Source organism: Manacus candei, unplaced genomic scaffold (assembly GCF_025592945.1).
Source record: "Manacus candei isolate 608988 ecotype Guabito, Panama unplaced genomic scaffold, ASM2559294v1 h1tg000034l, whole genome shotgun sequence".
In the NCBI taxonomy this organism is placed as follows: Eukaryota; Metazoa; Chordata; class Aves; order Passeriformes; family Pipridae; genus Manacus; species Manacus candei.
Genome location: NW_026138082.1, coordinates 4,680,576 through 4,700,503, shown reverse-complemented (window position 1 = coordinate 4,700,503; position 19,928 = coordinate 4,680,576). Strand labels below are relative to the sequence as shown.

At 37.6% G+C, this 19,928-nt stretch overlaps 1 protein-coding gene across 7 annotated transcripts in view; it reads left to right on the top strand.

Annotated features, from left to right (window-relative positions):
- The window catches only part of L3MBTL3 (L3MBTL histone methyl-lysine binding protein 3), a 78,218-nt gene that overhangs the window by 10,270 nt on the left and 48,020 nt on the right, over positions 1 to 19,928 (top strand). For 5 of the 7 annotated variants that reach the window (XM_051792331.1, XM_051792332.1, XM_051792335.1 and 2 more), the window contains exons 3-7: positions 12,331 to 12,442; positions 14,603 to 14,762; positions 15,747 to 15,885; positions 17,178 to 17,262; positions 19,450 to 19,541. In XM_051792331.1, coding sequence (XP_051648291.1) covers positions 12,331 to 12,442; positions 14,603 to 14,762; positions 15,747 to 15,885; positions 17,178 to 17,262; positions 19,450 to 19,541 — 588 coding nt within the window. Of the gene's footprint in view, positions 1 to 12,330; positions 12,443 to 14,602; positions 14,763 to 15,746; positions 15,886 to 17,177; positions 17,263 to 19,449; positions 19,542 to 19,928 lie in introns of those variants that run through there. The other 2 variants (XM_051792334.1, XM_051792333.1) reach the window with 2 other exon arrangements.

Below are 19,928 nucleotides of genomic sequence, written 5' to 3'. Positions count from 1 at the left end.
ATCTGCTTTTATGAATAAAACATGAACCTGCAGTTCTGAGTTAAGAGACTTACGTTTTAGCTCTGGAGTTCCTTGATTCAGTTTATGGTGCTGGCACAGACAGCCGACATCCCCGTAGGAAGGCATAAATTAGCACTGCCTCACTATGTAGACAGAAGTAATCAAGTGCACAAAATCCCAAAGAAATCTCAGAAGTGTGAAAATTTAGTCTACTTAAATCATTATATTACTGTATCACTAAGAATCTTCATACTGTCATTGACTCTCATGGTCTCAATTCTTAGTTCTTTTTATTTCTAAAAATAGTTTATTTTTGCTGTGCTTTTGTCATGTGGGTGCCTAGAAAAAATGAATTAAGTAAGTGCTTCTGAGCTTGGTACAGTTTAGAAATTTGAATTGTATTGGAAGAGTACTTTTAATTATATTTTTCACACTGGTGGTGTTTGAAGTAAATTATAACAATTTTGTTTTGTTTTCAGATTTTTTTATTTATCTCTTACTTCTTACTGTGTCCTCAGAAGGTGTCCTTTGCTGTGTTTCTGATTTTGATATTAGAGACTGTCTTGCACCTATTTCCTGTTGATTAAAATCAATATTTTCATATCGTTCCATTTAGACTAACACTGATGAGGCTTTCTCATAGTTTATTTTTTAAAAGGAATCTCACAAGAAAACGTGGTATTTAAAAGAACTTTATATCTTTTGGTGCCTGATAGGATTTCTATTGTTGAAGTGAAGAGTCAAAAAATGTTTGAAATTCAGGACAGACATGTTGCAAATGTGTTTTTGTGTAGGTGTTTCGTAAGTTGCTTTTGTTTGGTTTTTTGTGTGTTTGGTTTTGTGTTCATTTGAGTTTTTTTTTAATCACAGAACAATAGAATAAATTCACGGAATAATTTTCTTTGCAGGGGACTTCAGGACACCACCCAGACTAGGTAACCCAGACCTCAGGGTCACCTCAGGGCGAGTTAGATCAGGTTGCTCAGAATTTGGTTATCTCCAGAGTTTGATACTGCAATCTCTCTGGGCATTTTTATATACTTATAGTAATTTTTTCCTTTTATGAATACTTTGTTGGAATTTCCACTTTTGTAGCCTGTGCCTCTTCCCTCTTGTCCTTTTACTGTGTGCATCTGAGAAGAACCTGGCTCTATCTCCTCTATAACCTCTCATTAACTACTGGAAAACAGCAGTAAAATCTCTCCTTGTCTTCTTAAGACTAAACAAATGGCTTCACTCAGCTTTTCCTTGCATGTCACCTGCCACAGTCCCTGCTTGTTTTGGTGGACTTGCTCCAGTATGTCAGTGCCTTTCTTGTACTGGATGCAGTAGCCTGCATATGGTCTCATCAGTGTTAAACAGGGAGGAATAATCTGTTCCCTCGTTCTGCTGGCTGCCCTCTTGCTCAGGCAGCCTTGGGTGTTCGTGGCCACTTTTGCTACCAGGGCACATTGCTGACTCATGTTCAACTTGTAGATTTTCTGCAGAGCTGCTCTCAGATAGTCAGCCTCTGGGCTGTAGGAGTGCATTCAGATGCTCTCTTCCAGGTGCAAAGGCCTTGTGTCTGCTTTGGTAGACCTTCCTGGTATCTTGTTAGCCAGCTTTCTTCAGCATGTTGAGGTCTATCTGAACAGCAAAGCTGCCCATCAGTTTATCAGCCATTCCCTTCAATTTGGTGATTTGATTTTGCTGCCCGTATACACAGAGAAGCCTTTTTTGTTGGTTTTGCTAGTTTATTCTTTGGCTGAACTTTGGATTTCCTCATTCCATTATTGTACACTACAGCAATATCATCATATACCTTGTCTGTATAAAGTTACTTGTTTCACATTCTGCTTACCTTCCTTTTCTTTTGAAGTCAGGAGTCCCTAGTTCATTTGTGTTCACCTTCATCCACATTTGCTTAACTTCTTGCACATTGACACGCATCATTCTCCTGGTGTGAAGTCCCTGGAGAGGGAGACAAATTTCCTAGGCCTGTTTACCTTTTAAAGTGGTCTCCTGTATGACCCCACCAAGCAGATCTCTGAACAAACCAAAATATGCCTCTTCTGAAGTCCAGTGCTGCTGTTTCAGTGTTTGTTTTGCTGACTATTTTCAGAATTTCAGACTTCACTATCTTATAGTGATAGCCAAGACTATCACCAACCTCCACATCCCTGAACGCTGCTGTATTTTTGTAAAAAAATGTCAAGGCCTTACAAATTTCTTTCTAATTTAATAAGCAACATTATGTGAAAGGCAACCATAATATTGAAATGTTTGAGCAATACAAAAGGGAACAATGCAGGCAAGTATAATAGTCTCATATAAATCACAGGTTTGTGCTTTGTTCAGTTGTGGTTACCCTATGTCAAAAGAAACAAAACAGAAGCAAAGGTTGAGTAATTAATTAGTAGAGAAATGGGAAAGTTCCCATGTAAAGTGAGGGAAGGGACTGGGAAGTGTAGCTCAGGGTAACTTCAAGAAACCACATAAGAGGATTCTTAATGATGTCCTGTTCAGGAAAGCATGAGCTTAATTTTAAGGCTGCTCTTCTGTTTATTTGTTTATTTATTTTAATTTGGAAACAACCATGCATTTGATTTTTAGAGATTCTTTCTTTGATCCATGCATTAGGGAAGGCGCAGTCAGAGCTGCAATAGTAGTCTACTCAGAATAATGAAAGATACAGAGTATTGACCAGGCAACTCCTTCTCTTTGGGTTATTGTTCAGAGGTTTTTTGTTTGTGTTTTTTTAAATACAGAAGCAAGGGGTTACTGGATGAAATTGAAATGGAACCACTTTAAGACTGACTGAAGCAAGAATGTTTTCCAACAATGCCAAATTAGCCTCAGGATGTAGCTGGACTAGAGAGCATTAAGAGTCAGTAAAAGACTAGATGTTTACATAGAGACCAAAATAATTTGAGCTGTTAGAATAGTAAGGATTTTTAAGCTTTTATGATAATTGTGACAACTCATATTTCAGGACTGCTTCTAAATATTGATGGCTAAAAGGGTGACTAAGCACTTGAAACTATAAATGTGATCATGGAAGATATGTTATGCTCTTTGTGAAATTCTCAGAACAGAGTTTATGTGGATGATTTACCAGAACTGTCCTGATCACAGATTATTTTACTGTTTTGTCCTGAACCTAAAGTAAATGGCCTTACATAGCAGTAACTTCTTGTAAGCTTGCATGTAAGCTTTCAAAAATCATAATAGACTTGTTCTAGCCTGTAATAGTCTTAAAACTAAAGGTATCAAACCATTGCCATGTATTTACATTGAAATGCAGTTGAAAAATCTGTGAAAGCATGTAATAGCAAAATACAGAAATCCAAATATTCTATTTTGACAGCTTGGTAATACAACGTCTGAGGAGTTTTATAACAAATAATAAACAATAGCTGAACTATTCATTGCAGACAATGTATTGCTCAAATTCTTACATTTAGTGTTTTCTCTTCCTAAAATGTTAGGGGAAATTGTCTGTGAACACTCAGATTTGGTAAACTTAAGAGGATGTTTTAAGTTAAACCTATGCCATGTTGAAATGTTACTTTTTAATATAGACATTTTTTTGGGGAGTTACCTGCTTGAAGTCCTTATTTTTAGTCATGTAAGTCTTGTGGCATTTGCTTCTCTTTACTGCTTGCATGTGAAGTTTCATGCTTGTTTTAACATATGCATGTTTTAAGAAATCTCTTTTCTTGTGTACTATATTAGTATCCAGCCTGAGATTATCAGGCAAGTATATATGAACAACCATTCTTTTGAAGAACCACTTCATTTTTGTGAATATAAGTTCCTGAATAAATAGAAGTCGGTAAAAACCTATTGTAATAGTGTAAAATGTTTCTTGAAACATTTAAAATTAACTTTTCTCAGTATTTTCTTATCATTGCTTAAATCTAAATCATGATACAGAAGAACAGCTAAATCAGAAATAGAAACTTGCATTATTTCTTTTTGTTATGAAGTCCTGGGGGCCGTTTCATGCCTACCAGACTTCACTGATAACCTGCACCAGGGGGCACTCACTTCCCAGTCTAATCAAAACAAGGGAGCCAAATCAGATACCAAATCTCTCTTCTCAGCCATACTGCTATCTCTTATGCCTGCATCTGTTTCTGCATTGGTAAAATGCTGAAAATGTTCTTCCATGATTTTGCACAGTGTTAATTGTTAGTGTTTTGTCACTTGTAGTTGGAGGAATATATTCTCATACAGAGTTTGTTAAAAATCTTCAGCAAATAGCTAATGCTTCTTGAACACTGCTTTGAGCATGCTGTGTGAGAGATAAATAGTGAGTAGTTGTAGAAAATGCTTCAATTTCAAATTACACAGGGAATAGGGAGAATTAAAAATTGTGCAGTATGATGGACCGAAGACTGAGAACAAAAATGTTAGCGCCGTATATTAGTTCTTTCAAGATGTTTAAATAAAACAGAAAACTTGAATTCCAGTAGAATTTAAAATAGTTTACAATTTACAGAATGCCTTCATGTGGCAGGCTAAGTAATGTATGCTCATCTGAAAAACATCAGTGCTAACCAGTTACTCTGCATGGTGTGAATGTAAATGTGAAATACTCCTCTTTTCTCTCTCTGTCTTTTTTTTTTTTTAAATCTCTGTGCTGAGTGCACACAGTAACACCATGGCTTCAAGATTTAAATGTACTCATTAAATTGAAAAAGCTGTAATAATTTACAGTCACTTCCTACTGCAGTGACAGAAGTTTATGAAGTACTTCTTAATGCGTTTTCTAGTGCTGTGTTTGGAAAGTGAGCAGTAATATACTACCTGGACTGAATTTTGGTCATTATTTGCAGCTTGCAAATTGTGGTTGAACATAAAGAAAAAAAATTAAAATTTGATGATGGGGAAATTAGCCTGTAAATAAAGTTGGGCAGCAGATATTGTAGGAAACCAACTATAATAGTGGAACATGAATGGTGGAATAATGGTCAGTGGTGTTTGGTGTTTCCAGCTGTGCTGTAAAGGACAGTGATTCAGAGTGCTGTGTTTCTCGGTGCAGGGGTGCAGCAACTCAAGGCAGTAAAGTACATCCTTCCACCTGCCTTTTATGAAATTGTGTTGAAGCTTGCTTGAGATAATTATGATTATGAGAACAACTTATTTCTCTTCTCACATTATGAAAATATCAGTAGGGTCTCAGGCGATAAGTAAGTGCAGTGCTTTTTCAGTGCAAAGCTGTTTCTGTTCTCACACAGTGGCATGTGCTGTACTTTGAGTCTGGGAAAGTGTTTCTCTCTCAGGGAGAGTCCTTGAGGGTGTCCACAGGAAATATCGACTACCGGGAACTAGTTAAATCACTGCCTACAGTGGGCAGGTGCTGTTTCAGAGAGAAGGTAGATTCCCTTCAGGGAAGGTGGTAAGGAGTAGTGCAGAAAACGGAAGGCAAAGTAGACAGGACTTTCTCTGACCAAGTGTGAGCTGCCGCAGATGTACCTAGTGGCCTGGTCTTTTCCACATGAAATTGAATTTATTATGTTGCAATCTAGTGCAATTAATTAGCTCACGCTGTGCCTCATTACCATATGTTCTCGGTTAAAACTTTGCATTGTCATAAGAGTCTACCTTATTTAAAAAAAGAAAGACCAAAAAGGAAATTTCACTATTAAAATTGTTAAAATTCCAAAGCCAAGAAATGCTGCATTTAGATCTTTAATTGGGTTTCCTCATGTGTAGTCATGGTAGAGTCTTCCATTAAGTTATCACATGTTATTTTACCACAAAATCTGCTGATCATTTGCTGTAGATGCTGTTAAACATGTAAATAACTAGGCAGAGGGTTTCGGGGTGGAAAAGGGATAGTTTTGTGATTAGTGCTGGTAAATCCCACATAAGAAAGCTTCGCACTGCACTTGCTTCTACCACAACCTTCCTGTGCAGTGCTGAACAACTCACTGGAGCCAAAATTTTGGCAGATAGCCATTCATTTCTTATTTGTTGCTAGCTTGAGTTCCCCATGAGATATCAGCGTTTTGTATGTAGAAATATTCTGGCCAACATAATTCAGAGCCAGGGTTGCTTTGTAGGTCAACTTCTGGATCAATAAGCGTCATCTTGGCAGACCTTGACTTCTGGCTCTGTTGCTGATTTATGTGTCACCTTAAGAAAGTCTGTTTAGCTGCAGTTTCCTACTCAAGTGGAGATAATAAGGCAGACTGAGTTTGCAGTGCAGAGAAGTCATTGAGAAGCCCTCTGGTACTGAGATAATTCTTGAGCACTTGGAGTGGGATGGGGGGGTTTGGAAGAGCCTGAGGAGTGTCTAAGAATAAAATAGATAAACATTGCTGCAGACAAGACTGAGGTATTGGTGGTTTGCAGGGGAAATGTCAGTCTCTCTTGCTAGAGGTATATATTTTCTGATGATATACCTAAGCTTTCTGTTCAGAAGAAATGAGTGAATGTTCCTATTATTTTTATTTTTGGAAGGATATAATTTAATAGTAATCCCTTCCTGCTTGTGCCTGCCCAGATAGGAAAAAACCTTTCCTTCTATCTGGGAATTGCTCTCCTTCATTACTTCAGGATTAGCTTATCACAGTGTTACTGAAGCATCTTAAAATCAATCTGATATTGGTGGAAGTGCTTGACTTTCTTGCTGACAACATCATTCCAGTGAGTGGGTCTGGCCCTGCCCATTGGTTGTGGTGAGGAATTTATTCCCTGCTGATTATGTTTTAGGGAGCCCTAGGTACCCTGGGATCCTACTTGAGTTGTTTGTCTTTTGCCATACTTGCAGAGTAGTAACGTGCAGGCAGGATCCCTTCTCATCATTAAAGAAAGGGAATACTCAGGTGCAGGAACACATTTCCCTGATCTTCTCTATCCCTGAAAGAGTAAAAATTTTGTGTCGAGGCAAGCGTAAGGGGTTACATGTTTACCCAGTGCTTTAAAATAAGATGGGAGCAGAGGGATAAAGAGCTAGGAAAAGGTTTGTTTTTGTTGGTTTTGATTTTGGGGTTTTTTTTGGTAAGTGGCTGAGAACAGAGATTTTTGTTTCAGGAATTACTTTGCACTGTATTGTAACAGTGATTTCTAGAGTGCCTAAAGCTTTTTTAGGTATGTTCTTTTTGTTGTTTGTTTGTTTGTTTGTTTTTTTAATAAACAGTCATTCTGCTTTCAAACCATGTAGAGTAAATAAGATTGGCTTTACTGCTTGAAGAAAGTATAAAAATACCAACAACTGCCTCATTTTTCTGAATGCTGTCCAGCCCCTGCCTGGGGCAGGGGTTCTGTGGAGAAAATAGTATGGGATTGTGCATGTAAAGACTGTATCCACACAAAGAGAAGAGGGGACTGGTTGAATCGACAAGCTCTGGCATTTAATAACTTATTCAACTTAAGTAATGTATAAAAAGTAGTTTGACGTTTAGTGGGATGTGTTTGGACAATGCAATGTCTGTAGCTGACTCCTTTGCTTTAAAGAGGGGAGAAACTGTAAAATGCTAGAAAAGCTCTGATTTATCTGAGCAGCCCCACGGAAACCACTGTGATTAAATGGTGATTAACATCAAGAATGATAACTGTTTGCTAACCAGAGGTCAGAGTGTAGTTCTTGGCTTATATAGCTGGAGTCTCAGGTGTCAGTCCTCTGGACAAATTGCTTTGTAATTCTGCTACTTTAAGTTTAGCTACTTCATAGGCATAAAGAACATTCATGCAATTTACTTTTTGGATAATAAAAATTTTGCAGGTTTCTTCTAATCTAGTCTACGATTACACTGTTGTGGGGTCAAGATATGTTTTGTTGCTGAAGTTAATGTCAGAATGCAGCAACAATTGTCCTTATTGCAATGAACTCTTTGTCTTTATCTTGCCCAGTAGATGGTAGTGTTGGCTAATTTTTCTAATTTATTTTAAAGCTGTGCATTAACATATGTGGGTTTTTTCTTCTTTTTTGGTCCTTTGCATTTCAGTTGTTCGTCCTTTTTCTTCCTTTGTATTTGTCTGTTCTCCCAAATAATAATTTTACCTTTTATAAAATGATAGCAACTCTTATTCTGATTTGAAATCTGTAGGAACTGATGAGATGTTCTACACTCTTAAGAGGGCACAGGTAACAGCAAACATTGATAGTCTGGTCTTTGTTGCTCTGAGTTAGACACATTCAACAGTGAGGACTTAATTTAAAACTGGGATGTATATATTTGTTCCCAACAGGTTTGAGTTTGAGAATTAATCTGCAATATGATAGACATTTTGCATTGTTTTAAATTTTTTTTAATCCCACATAGAGACAAGTACTCAAGAGTATTTTTATGAAATATAGAGAAAGATAACTGAAAGCCCTTTTAACACTTAATTACGCTGACATGAAACTACAGAGCGTCTTCCAGCCAGCATAATAAGGCAAAGAACTTCCATTAGAAATAGAAATGTTCTAAAGCCACTAGAGGAGAGACAGCAGCAGTCCACCTTTGGTGTTCTGCTTAGTCATATTCACTGGGAGAACGGATTTCCGTGGTTCAGCATAGCACATGGTGGGCAAACCCAGGCTGAACAAGACAGGCTGAACAAGAAGAAATGGAGCACCATTTTCATAAGAACAGAAGAACTTTGTGCTTAGCTAGTAAAATCAAGTTTGAGGGGGTACATAATTCCTTGCTTTATCGTATACTGAGAAAGTAATTAAGTGTTAGGGTACTAGAGCTGTGTAATCCATAGGGTAATGTTGGCTTAAGAAAAAATGGGTATAAACTGACTATGAATACATGGAAAGTAAAACATGAAAGGTGTTTTTTCAAGAAAGAAATGTAGGAATGGACTTGCAGTAGAGACACTGGTAACAGAAAATCTGACCACTTCTCCATTACAGCTGAAACTTTTTTGGGATATTTTGTGTGATAGTGTTGCCTGCAGTGGACAAAGGCTTCATATTAGTGACTTAGGATAGATATTCCAGTCCTGTGTAAATTTTCATGCAATTATTTTTTTGAAAACGTTTATTGATAGTAATTTTGGTCCCTGTAGAAAAACTTAGTATGCGGACAGACACAATTGGTTCAGAAAGTATTTATAGTGTTTGATTGTTAAGCCTTGGCTTCCCTCAATGTGTTTGTTATCTGTTGAATGAATATTAAAATGTTCCTGGAGATAAAATGTTCCTGGTAGATAAAATCAACAGTCATATAAGCTGAAGTTTTAGTATATCAGGGCATTGTTTCCTGAGAACGTATGAAAATGTATCTCAGGTCTGAATGGAAGGAATCTTTTTAATGATGTTTAAATGGAAGCTACTGGTTTTGATCCTTGTGGAAACTGCAGATAAGGCAGCTAAGTAAGTTCTGTGTTGTATACTTAGCCACTAACAGTTGGACTTGTCCTGCCAAGTCAGTTACAATATATTTGTGTTAAACAAATGGCAATTATGTGAACATGTGTATTTTTGCCCTTGTTGCTCACCTGTATGTGAAACTTCGTAAGTTAAATTTTCTATCCAAATGTTATATTTATTCCTGTTTATCTTACTGTGGATTTGCTCAGAAAAGCTGTTGAGGTTTCTTTTTCTTCTTTTTTGCTCTTTGATCTTTTAAGACCGTTGGCTCCCTTGAGTGGGACGGAGAATTATCTTAAGAGGTTATGTAAAATTTGCAGACAGGCATTTGACAAAAGTCAAGTGGATGAAATTCATACCCAACAAGCCTTATAATTTATTCTCTTTAAAACACCGAAGTGACAAAAGTCAGTCTTCTTTGTGAATTTATTTATAAAGTACTTGGTAATGGTCTGACTTTGTTTCTGTCAATGAGAATTTTACTGTTTGATGCAGTGAAGGCAGATTTAAGGAAAATCCCTCCAATGCAAATTTATATATTTACTTAAGGAGTTTTGTGATTTGAAAGCAAATTTTTACTTCTCAGAAAGCTATGGATCCATCTTCAGAAGTTAGCTCAATTACACTGTTTCTTTCCCTCTATGTCACCTGCTATGAAATTGCAGACTGTCAAGACACCTAGGGAAGTGTATGGGAGAACTGTTCTTACTGTATTTTGGCTTGGAGGAAATATTATGACAGAGCCTTTACTTCTAGATTTTTTGTTGCTTACTTCTGAGGTAGAAGAGACTTACAAGTATGTTGAATTTTTTCATAGGCACATAAACTACCATTAGCCTAGATTTTTTTTTTTTTTTGACATGCTTCCAACAGTAGACAGTAGTTGACGTGTTGCTCTGACAGCTCTTATCCTATGATGGCTTTGTGCAGCATGCTGCTTTGTACATCTGTTTATCCCGTTCTTAAGCAATTAACCTTTATTACGAGTTGTTAGGTTTTTTTCCTCCCCAGCTAAAACTGGAGTATGACTACCAGGTCTGAGGCATTGTTCTGGTTAGCCACCAAAAGCTTGGTGTACACCTTAATGCTGACACTGTAGCTGGGGAAGTAGGGAGCAAAAGCAGATGTGAATTCAAATTTGCATGCAAACAGGGGCTGGAGGCTTCTGACTGATAAAGGGGAGGCTGCAGGCAAAACCGGGAGTTACAGTGGTCAATGAGTGGCCCAGTAGGACTGTTGTGCCCTCCCACCTGCTAAGGCAGTAGCAAGTTGTTACTCTCCATCACTGAGACCAACTTAGTGTGGTGGCCCAACTGTTGAAAAGCTTCTTCCTTAATGGTTTGGCTCTTGCTACCATTAACATCCTCCAGTGAAAGAGTAGCTGGGAGCAGCCATCCCTGCAGTCATCTGTCTTCCGTTGCTTGGTGCCTATCAGTCAGCCCTTCAAAGCCAGAAGGGCATCCACCTGTTGCAGAGGCAGCAAAGCACCAATAGCAAAAAGGAGCTTAACCAAAATAGGAGCAAGACTGGGGTGCGTAAGTCAGCTGTAAGACACAAGGATCCTCTTCTGGATGGTAACTCTACTGCTTTTCTTTGAGTGAAACGGCATGAATGTCTGCACACAAACTGGAGTATGAGCACGTGGTGTTTACTGCATTTGGTCGCATTTTGAAGTTGAACTCATGGTCTTTCAGTCCAGATGGATTTGTCAACAGCTTGTCCATGCTTTCATACCTATTGTGAGCATAGCTGATCACAAATAAAAATCTTGGCTCCAGATGTCCTATGACTGTGTGAGGGCCTCTTCTTCCTCTCCCTTCCCTCAGCTTCTTATTTCTTAACTGTTCACATTCCTTAGGACCTGTTGACTCTTTGCAAAAGCTGAGGCTGGAAGGACTGTATTAGTGAAAGCACACTACTGTGGTATGTACATTATGGGGCTCACCTTTGCTTTCAACCAGAACAGCTTATTTTCAGTACTGTACCATAGTGGGGTCCAAAGTGAGTGGGAGCGATTCATTCGACAGCCTCTGCAGGCATGGAGAGGGTCAGTGTTGAGCCAGGCAGTTGTTCCCCTTCTCATTTTCTCCAAGGTAAAGTTGCCTGACCAGGGAAAAATAGGCTTCATGCCACTGACTTGAAGGAGTATTCTTTTCAGTGTGTGCTGCAGAGCTTTGAAAGCCACTCTCAGACATCATTTTCCCTGTTGAAAACTGTTGGTGAGAATACCTTACTGATACAGACCCGTTCTGTGGCAAAGACACCTCTTTGCTGTTCAGAGCAAAGGACCAGGGACAAAACACTGCCTTGAGTTGAACCCATGTAACCAGCTGGGCCTGCAAACCACATAGTGATTAGGAAGCTGAAGTTATTTTCATGTGGTAGTGCTGTAATCACTACTACATTGGGAAGAAACTTTTCTTCTGGCAGCAGGATGGCTTATAACTCCTGGTGCTCCAGTGTAAGCACAGCATGAGGGGTATTGTTGAGCCTTGCTTCCGACTTACAGTAATATCACATTCAGCATGTAATTAAACAGCTCGTAAACTGCCTTGAGATGTTTGTTTATGTGCAGTTTATAGTGGAGAAGTACTGTGTTTTTGGAGGATGCTGAAATTTCTGTGCTCTGAAGCATTCGGTATGTGATGTTCAGTTCCCTTTTCCTCAGAAAAAATACTCAGTGTCTGAAGTGCATTTTGCTGGCAATAAAAAGCATACAGTTAGGGGATGTTCCCATGAATTTGTGTTGCCGATTTTTTGATTTTTGTGTGTAAGATAGATATCTATCTGTATGTGGAGGCATCTCTATCAGTATCTATTGCAAATAAATATTTTTAGGTACTGAAATTACATTATGCTTGAAAGAAACAAGAATGGCTTGTTTCAGATTCCATGGGGATAAGTAGAAACACATAGAAAATAGGCAATATGTTGAGGACACCATGTAAAAACTATATTGGTGAATGGAAGCAGACACTCCAAGAGACTTTTGGTAAATTTTTGCTGTGCTCTATGCCATTTGTTTTATCTTACAGTTTAGAGTCAATGAATTTGGGGCCCTGGAAGTGATTACAGATGAAACTGAAATGGAAAGTGTTAAAAAGGCAACTGCTACCACAACCTGGATGGTTCCAACTGCTCAAGAAGGTCAGTTAAGAGGCAGTAAACATTTTCTGTGGTAGACCGTACTTTCTTTAATATATTAACTTTTCTTAAAGTTTTCCCCCTCCAAATAAAAAAACCAACTTGCTTTAATGGACAGAGTATCTCTGGTGATGTTACCTGTTTCTTGGCATGTGAACGCATTTTAAGTTAAAAGGAAATAATTCCACTGTTAAACATCTGAAGTTCAATTACAGCCACAGTTTCTCCTAGTGGTAACTTTTTCTAAATTTAAAATCCATATTTTTCCTCTATTTAATTAGCAAAATAGTAAATTTCTTTAAATTATTGAGAATTTTTTGGAGGTAATTTTTGTTGAACTGGTTCTCCAGACTGCCCACAGACTTTCTAGAGTTCATTTGTGACCAAAGTACTGTGCACTGCAAACTGCCTTCACATGATATTGGCTGCTGCTCAGCTGCTACCACGTATGTCAGTGTTAGATGTGCAGTGTGTATCTGCACAGTTGCCTTGCTGCTGCTGACTGTGCTTTTTTACAGTATTAAAAGCGTGTAGTAACAGTTTGTGTTTTATCTTGAATGGTAAAATTCTAATAATTTTAGTACCTGTCTACCAAATAAGGTGTTTCCTGGATTTAAAATACTGGTGAAGGAAACACCTGTTCTGTTCAAGGAAAGTTGGTTTACATAATCAAATTATAGCAATCTTGTTACACTAACTCCAGTAATTATGGAGCAGCATGAATGAAAATATCACAATTGGTTTTGCGATTACTTACAACTACCTAGTTTTTTTCCCCTGTTGATACTGCATTTTAACAATTTTCTTTTAAAATACACATTCTGTAAGTCCTTTGAAAAGCAGACTTTACAATTTTTGTTTAATAATCATTACTATAAGCGTGAGAAGTGAAGTGAAAGCTTTCCTTTGCTACTCCCTCACCATTAAATCATAATTGTCACGTGACTTTTGTGAATAGGTGAATCATTTACACCAGTGGGAAAGTAGTTTGGGCCCCCTCTGTGAGGTCTGAATCTTCAGACCGCAGCAAATATGTTCTGTAGGTCTGTATCCAAGGCAGTGATAGTTATTCAAGTTTCAGATCTGCAGTGAGAGTAGCAGCATTGTGATAGTGTAGTAGCACAACAGATTCTCTCCTCAGACTGAGATCACAGTTACCTACGGTAAAGCAGGCAACTGCATCCCTTACAAACCTAACAAAAAACAGTGTTTCTACTAAATTAAGGTGTGTTTATGGACATGTAAGTATACCAAATAAGCATTTGTGCTTCTACCTTACATTGATTAATTTAGCGCTCCCCAAAAATAAAAATATTGCTAAAATTTTCCGTTGTGAGAGGAAATAATTGTTTTGAACCACTAATGATGCTGGTGTGTAAATATAACACGTATATTATATATTCTTCTAGGGGAGATATTCTGTATTCAAGTGTTCATTTGACTCTGCTTTCAAAGGCAGTAAAGTGCTTAAGCAAAATAAGTAGTTTGTGATTGAAATTTGTCTTTTGGGGAAGTGCAAAGACAATGACCTGCTCTAGAAGCTGGAGTACTTGACATAGTGCTTCATACCTGCTTGTGAGGGAAAAAAAAACTGCGTCCTTTCCTAGGCTACATTTCTGTTGTGAGGAAATTGTAGCTTAGGATGAGTGAGTTACTTAGTATTTGAAGATTGCTTTGTTACAAGTTTAGTGATTTTTCACTTCTGGTAGGCCTCAGGCAGGTTGAACAATAGCTAGTACTACAAGAGACTAGAGTGTAGTCAGTGATTTGCTTTCAGAAATAAGTTCACCTAATGAAAGATAACTCCCCCCAACCATTTTTTCCCAAGTATAGGTCAAAAATGAGGCACATCAGCAGGAGATGAGGTCATGGACTCTGAGCAGTGATGACTGTCGGCAGTCCTTCCACGAGTAGCCACATGAAGCAGTGTCAGTGTGCCACTGTAACAGAATCATATCAGTGGATTCCTCTCTCATGTTGCAATATGAAAACCCAACTTGCTTGTCAGTAATATGGACTCCATACAAACACTAACTCCTAGTTCTTCGTTCTGACAAGAGTGGTGTGGCTGGCGTTTTTCTGTTTGCTTGGCATGGCCTGCAGAGGATGGTTGGAAATGTATCACCTCTACCCTAAGTGAAGTTAACTTTTGTCATTGTGCAGCCTTTTCAGAAAAGACAGGGATCCCCACAAGGTTGAAGGAAACTGCAAAAGTGGATGGACTTGTTTTCTGTGAAAACTGTTACCGCTATGGTACCTTAGAAGAATTTGTTCCTGAAGGGAAATTTTGCAGCCAGAAATGTGCCCAGCAAGTAAAAAACAAGTAGGTGCTATAATAAAGCATAGAAACAAAGAATTTGACATAATATAAAAGTGGTGGGCAAAGGGAGGTATTAAGTAGCTGGTTTTGGTGTCTTCATTAGTTTAAAATGTTCTTTCACTGTTTTTTGTGTAAATGCCTTAACAACATTTGGTTTGTCTAACACTGATGTTGAAGGCAGTCTTTTTTGCTCGTTGTGCTATGTTCTGCTGTGAGATGCAAACAGTGAAACAGTCTATCAGATGCATGAATCAATGTCAGACTCCCACCTTGTTTCATAGTCATCAGAATTAAGCTAATCAGTAAAGAGATAGTTGGGGTGGTAAGTTAACTATAATAATTAAGTGCAAGACCTGTGTTATAGATGACAGTGAGTGAAAACATGAGCATACTGTAGAGTCTCAGTTCCTTTTTTTTTTTTTCAGCTAATGCAGTTCATCTCATCATAAAAACATGTTTGTGTTAGTATGTCCATTCTCTATTGCATATTGCTACATTATGGCAGGTTTTAACATGTGTGATTTTCTGCACTTTCCTTCATTTTTAGCTAATTGCTTCAAAGTTTTCTGTCCTGATTCCTTGTTTAGCAATTTGTACAGTCACATACCAGCTTTCTCCACTTGGATTTGTCAGTCTTAACAATTACCTTTCCTTTCCTCTCTGTAAACTGCCCTACAGTCCTAAACATTTCACAGTTTGCTTCTCCGGGAGATTTGATGATACATGGGAAAAGACACACTGTTTAAAACATGCAGAACTTGTTCAACATAAGCTGTCAGCTTTCTTTTTGCAGTTGCTATTGTGTGTCTTTCAGATTAATTCTTTTGACAGATGTAATTTTCAGTAGGATTTCTAAGAATATATTTGGTATAATACCATGAGACCCACAAATACTTGACCTTCAGATTTACTTGCTTTTTACTTGATTTATGAATATTAGAAGTGGAATAATATTAGCTTTGTGTCATTGTGTTACTATTGTAATAGAGAACCAAAGGAGGAAAATCTCAGCATGGAATGCAATGGGGAAGATGATTCTAAAGGCATTCGGAAGAGAAAATCAAAGTTACCTCTCAAAGAAGAGTCCCGGGATAATGGAGAGAAGAAAGAGAATCCCGATGAAATTGTTAGTATGTGTAATAAACCCATTCCTGCAAGTATTTTGGTGCAAGTTTGCCTTATATTGCAATGTCAGTAACTTCGTCAGTCTACAAAAAGAAGTGACTGAATCTCTATTTCAGAACCACAATAAGTAGTTGGTTCATTTACCAATTTAATTATGTCTCACCAATAAATTGTAATTGTTGACAATGAACTGATAAGAGATGTTATCTCTTTTCCCTGCTTTTTTAAGAATATAACAAAAAGAATTTAAAGGAAAAATTATGCTAACCTAGACTTGCCATGTCTTCAGCATGGAAAAACAGGAGTACATATTTCTCAACACTTGTTACTTTGTCACTCTGCACATGAATAAATAACTATAGACTAAAAATTTATTTTGCAAAGAAAGTTACATTACAGTTAAGAAGGGAATACTTTGGATTTTCTTAGTGTAATTTGCCTTAGAAAATCACAGCCAAATATTTGGTTTTCTGTTGTATTGGAGTGTAATGTGCTTTGGGGCATATTTTTTTTCCTTTGGGATTTGTTCTTCTTTTTAGAAAAAACCACAGTACCTTCCTGTAATGTTTTTTTTCCTGTAATATTTGTTTTCTTCTGAATAGCTGTAACACTACTGGAAGGAGCACAGTTTTGAGGGAGAAGGGAAGAGTTCTTTATCTGCCAGATTGTCAAAAGGCTGAAGACACTAGAGTTTTCAGAAGGGAATTTGCAGATCCCTGTATAGTAGTATATTAGGCAAAAGTCAGAGGATACCTTTTTTACCTCCATGCATCTGCCCTCCCAAATGAGTACTTATTCCATTCATCTGTTTGAGTGCTCACAAAACTGTTAATACGCAAACAGTGAATTAAAGAAAATGGATTGATCCTTTTTACATTTAATAAAGCAATTGTACAGTTGAAAAACGAATGGGCTAAAGCGTGAGAGGTTTTCCTTTCAATTATTTTGGAAGCATAAGCATATTGAAGATACTGTTATTTATCAGTGTCTCAGTGAGGCCTGCTGAAGGCTTCATGATCTGTCCCTGGTTCAGGCAAGGCTGACTGGCTGAGTGGTGGGTGCTGAGAGTCCTTCTGTCTGTCACGCTCACTGTGTTCGCTGTGGTTTGTCACTGATGGCTCACTAGCTTTGATTAGACATCTGCAGGTTTGTTTGAGGTAGGGGGGAGCTAGGTCAGTAGCCATTTAAATTAAATCACAGTTTAACCTTTGGTGTCTCGAGTTTTATTGTACCTAGCCTTCTAAACTAATGGGGTTACTGTACTCTTTTTTTTTTTTTTTTTTTCTAATTTAGGAGGACAAACCTGAAGGAAGGATCTTGAGAGTCTCACAGAGAGCCAGGAGAAAAAGAAAAGGGGAAATAACAGTTTTGAAACAAAGTAAGTTAGATTATGAAACAAAAATTATCAATTCTTTAGGTAATACTTATCTCTTATTGTGAATTACCAGCATTGTTTCACTGAATTTATATTCCCTATTTAATACTTTTTTTTCAGTTCTGTAAAAAGAGAGTGCCAGTGTGTTATTTATGGCAATTAAATTTTAAGACAGCATTGAGAAGGATATAGTAAGTGTAAATGCAGTTGATGTACATTTTAGGTTTGGTTTTTTCATCCCTCTAGAGGGTGACAGTATTAAAAGAAATCAACCCCATTGAGTTTCCAGATGTTGAAAGACATGTATCAAGCAGAAGTGGAAGTTTACTTTTGTTTCCTTGGGGATCAGTTTTGCATCTTCAGTATGTGCTGGAAATAGACACATTTGTGGAACTGTTTAGGAATAATTGCTATAATCAGTCCAAAGAGATGTACACTGCATCAACCAGCATTATAAAACATATTTTAAATTAGTACTGTTTTTTCAAGCTAATTGTATGACAGATAGTTTTAGGAAAAATTGGAGAATGAGCTGCTATGATACCTCAGTGGTACACTAACCACAGACTGACATCTTACCCTCCAGAGTGTTTCTTATGGTAGAGGGGAGATATTCACAGAAGTTGCCGGGCCACTAATCAGCAGAGCTCCAAGTAGCTCTGATGCACATTAGGCAGATGAAATACTGATTGAAGATGCAACAAAAAAAGTTATGGAAAATCCCCCTCCCAAGGTAGAATCACTCTTGAAATGTTATTTCTACAGTTGTTTTCAAGGCTGAAGAGATAAGAAGTGTGTGAGACACAAGCACAGAGCTGATGCTCTGTGGAAATCACTGCTGTTCACTGACAGAATGATCTGTACAGATTTCTTCTGTCGTGTTCAGGTTTTTTTATTTCTATTTGGGAAAATACCAGTTCAGCACAAGAGATATGGTAAAAAAGACCAATTTGTATTCAGAACCAACTATGAAACTGTGGTATTGTGCTGAGCCACTAATCTCTTACATAGAATAGATAAAAACTGGGTAAATCCCAAATAAGATGAATGTACTCTAATAGTGTTGAGCGATTGCTGTCGTTCTGAAATTTCTTATCTTTTGGTTATGTTATAAGATTTCTTCTGAAGAGTTTGGCATCACTATTGTTATGGTTCATGTTTTAATAATAAAAATACTTAGCCAGACTGTTACTTCAGGGATTTATTTCTCTCATGAGTAGCCTACAATCTGGATCAAGCCAGAATCATAGTGTGAACTGTGATGAATCCTACTGGCAGCGTGAGCTTATGGTCTGAAATGCTGAGCTGCATATGCAGAGGAGGCATTTTAGGTGAAGATCAGTAAAGCGGAGTGGAAGTGTATGAACATAGATACATACATGGCCAGCCTCACAGGCCATCTGTTTTTGAAGTTCCTCGCTATTGCAGGTGCAGTTAGTGCCTTGTTTTCAAGACCTGAAAACTGTTACTCACTGATGTGACTGTAGCCAATATTAAGCTGGACTGTAGACAATATTACAATTACTGTGCAAGCGTATGCAAGTGTTCACACTATATGAGCAAACCTGAAACTGGAGGTTTCTGACATGTGCTAATTACATGATGGGGGGAAAAAGCAGTGGTGACAGTTCTGATGGCTTGGAACTGCCTCTCCACCCAAAAACATCAAACTACAAAGTGATGGAGTAAGTTAGAAACATTGTGAATACTGTTAAAGAACGGGGTGTTTCAACTGTGATAAAAAACCATGTTATGCGTGCTATCCAGTTGAAAAAGCTTTCCAGTAAAAGAAATTCTTGGGGAAAAAAAAATTAAAAGATTGAGATATTTTGTGATTTGAACCGATCTTTTCACACATTTGTAAATTGTGTACGTTAGTGCTTCTTAATATCAGTAATGAAAAGGAGTTGAGGCTGGACTTGGTAAGTTTTACGTGTCACCTGTAGGTGCTTTTTCTTGTTACTAATCAAGGTTTGAACTGCTGGAAACATTTCTGGACAAACCAGGAACCTTCATGTTCCTGATGCCTTTAAACTTGCAGAGCTACTTCTTTTTCTCAAATAAGTCCTGAGCAACACCATGAGTGCATTTAATAAAATGTAGATTTGATACTTCAAAGTGTTGTGGGGTTTTTTTCCTTGAGACATTAACAGTTACAGAATTATTTCACTGTTGTGTGCTTCTTTACAGCTGTACCCTCTAAAGGAAGGCAAGCATGGTGTTGGGCATCCTATCTGGAGGAAGAAAGGGCCATTGCAGTACCTACTAAGCTTTTTAAAGAGGTATGACCTTCTGAAGTTTAAGTCAGTCAAGCAACTAAGATTGTAAAATTTCTAGGAAATCAATAAACAAAAATAATTTGAAGATTTTACATTTCTGTGGAGGAAAACCCAAATGATAAAGTAATGCTGTCCATCAGCAATCATCAAGAGAGTGGGAAATATGAAAGTAGTTATCTTTCTCTTCTTTTTCAGAGAATTCTGTTGTTGTAGGTGAATGCTGTCAAATCAGACTGTGGAAAGGAGATGCTTTTCCAAAATCTGCAAGTGCTAGCCTTTCCTTCTAATCTCTAAAGCTAAAAATCTGATGCATACCCACACTTTTTCATGCCATATAATGTTCTTTAAATATATTTAGAAAGCTGGTGTAAAGATCATCTTTTGGCTTGT